We start from the raw sequence: 1,508 nt of genomic DNA, 5'->3' as shown, positions 1-1,508 counted from the left end.
CCCGCTCTCCGCTCTTCTCCCTTGATGGTCCTAGGGACCTCCGCTCCTAGACTGAAAATTTACATGTATTACATTTTATGTTAGGATTTTTTTGTTTGGAAATACAATTCAAATGAATACTATTAAACATTTATAAGAAAAGTTTTCATGCGTTTTACAAAACAAAATTGTGACAATAAGATACAAATATTTGTATTGGTACTGTCCAGCTTGTCACAATGATCTTGTATTCTCTGACAGTGAATCTGCATCCCTAAATTATTCCAAATTATCAATAGATATTTTTTGTAATCTTAGAAATAATATTTTACTAAACACCAGCATGAGTGCAGTATTTTATGGCCTCTAAATAAGCAAATGACACTAAAAAAATATCAACTAAATTTTCCTGTTTTGGGTCTAGATTTGTTCCAATAAATAAAACTTTTATTGAAATACTCGTAAGATAATGACTAGAGACTTGAAATAGTTACTTCAAATTCTATAAATTTTTCATTTACATAGTAGAAAAGATTATTGCTAAATTAAGATCCTAAGGAATTTTAAGAAAAAAATATTAAACAGAAATAGAATGCTGGTGGCTTTATAGGGTAAGTATTGGATTGTGAGCCACAAGGTTAATGGTTCAAGCCTACCAGCTAGTGTTCCATGAGAGAAAGATGAGACTTTCTGCTCCCGTGAAGATTTACAGCCTCAGAAACTCTATACTGGGACACTGAGTCAGCACCAACTTGACTGCACCCAACAACAACAATAGAGAAATGTAGTCTTTATTCTTCATGTTATTTTTTAGTTTCTTAATTCTCTTATGTTTAAATTTTTTTTTTTTTTTCAGGACAAAAAGTGACGATTCATGACAAAACAGAAATTAATCTGGTGTCATTTCGTCGCACAATTTATCTTGCTATTCAGTCAAGGTAAGATGCCATAGCTCAATAGATCCTCTTTTTAGACAGGTACATGAGGGCTGTATTTTAGAATCTGAGACTCGGAGAACAAAATAACAAGGTTTCTCATCCTGTGCTCAAGCTCATACATAGATTCATACACTCAATTATTTACTGCTAGGACAAATTTTGTAACGATTTACACCCTCGGAAACCCTGTACAGGGTCGCTATGGGTCGGAACCGACTCAACAGCACTTAACAACAACAAGAAGGACAAATTTTTAGGGTGTAGTGATCATTGGAATACAAATACGATTGGAATACAAAAGTTAGAAACAAAGAGTAATTAATGATCAGTAGTTGGAAAATATGGCCTTGGTTATAGAAATGATGCTGAAGATCACATGATAGAATTTTGCAAGACCAGTGAATTTTTCATTGCAAATACATGTTTTAAACAGCATAAACTACTATACACATGGACCTCACCAGATGGAATACACAGAAATCAGATTCACTACATCTTTGGAAATAAACTGGAAAAGCTCCATATCCTCAGCCAAAACAAGGTCAGGGTAGACTGTGGAACAGACCATCAGTTGCTCATAATGCAAATTCC

General features: G+C 33.8%; 1 protein-coding gene across 2 annotated transcripts in view; it reads left to right on the top strand.

The window, feature by feature from the left end:
• Positions 1-1,508, top strand: part of LOC102823969 (pre-mRNA-splicing factor CWC22 homolog) — a 71,583-nt gene that overhangs the window by 43,372 nt on the left and 26,703 nt on the right. For both annotated transcript variants that reach the window (XM_006864005.1, XM_006864006.1), the window contains one exon: positions 836-917. In XM_006864005.1, the coding sequence (XP_006864067.1) occupies positions 836-917 (82 nt within the window). The remainder of the gene's footprint in view (positions 1-835; positions 918-1,508) is intronic.

Source organism: Chrysochloris asiatica, unplaced genomic scaffold (genome assembly GCF_000296735.1).
Source record: "Chrysochloris asiatica unplaced genomic scaffold, ChrAsi1.0 scaffold00059, whole genome shotgun sequence".
Taxonomy (NCBI): domain Eukaryota; kingdom Metazoa; phylum Chordata; class Mammalia; order Afrosoricida; family Chrysochloridae; genus Chrysochloris; species Chrysochloris asiatica.
This window is presented reverse-complemented; position numbering and strand designations above follow the sequence as displayed.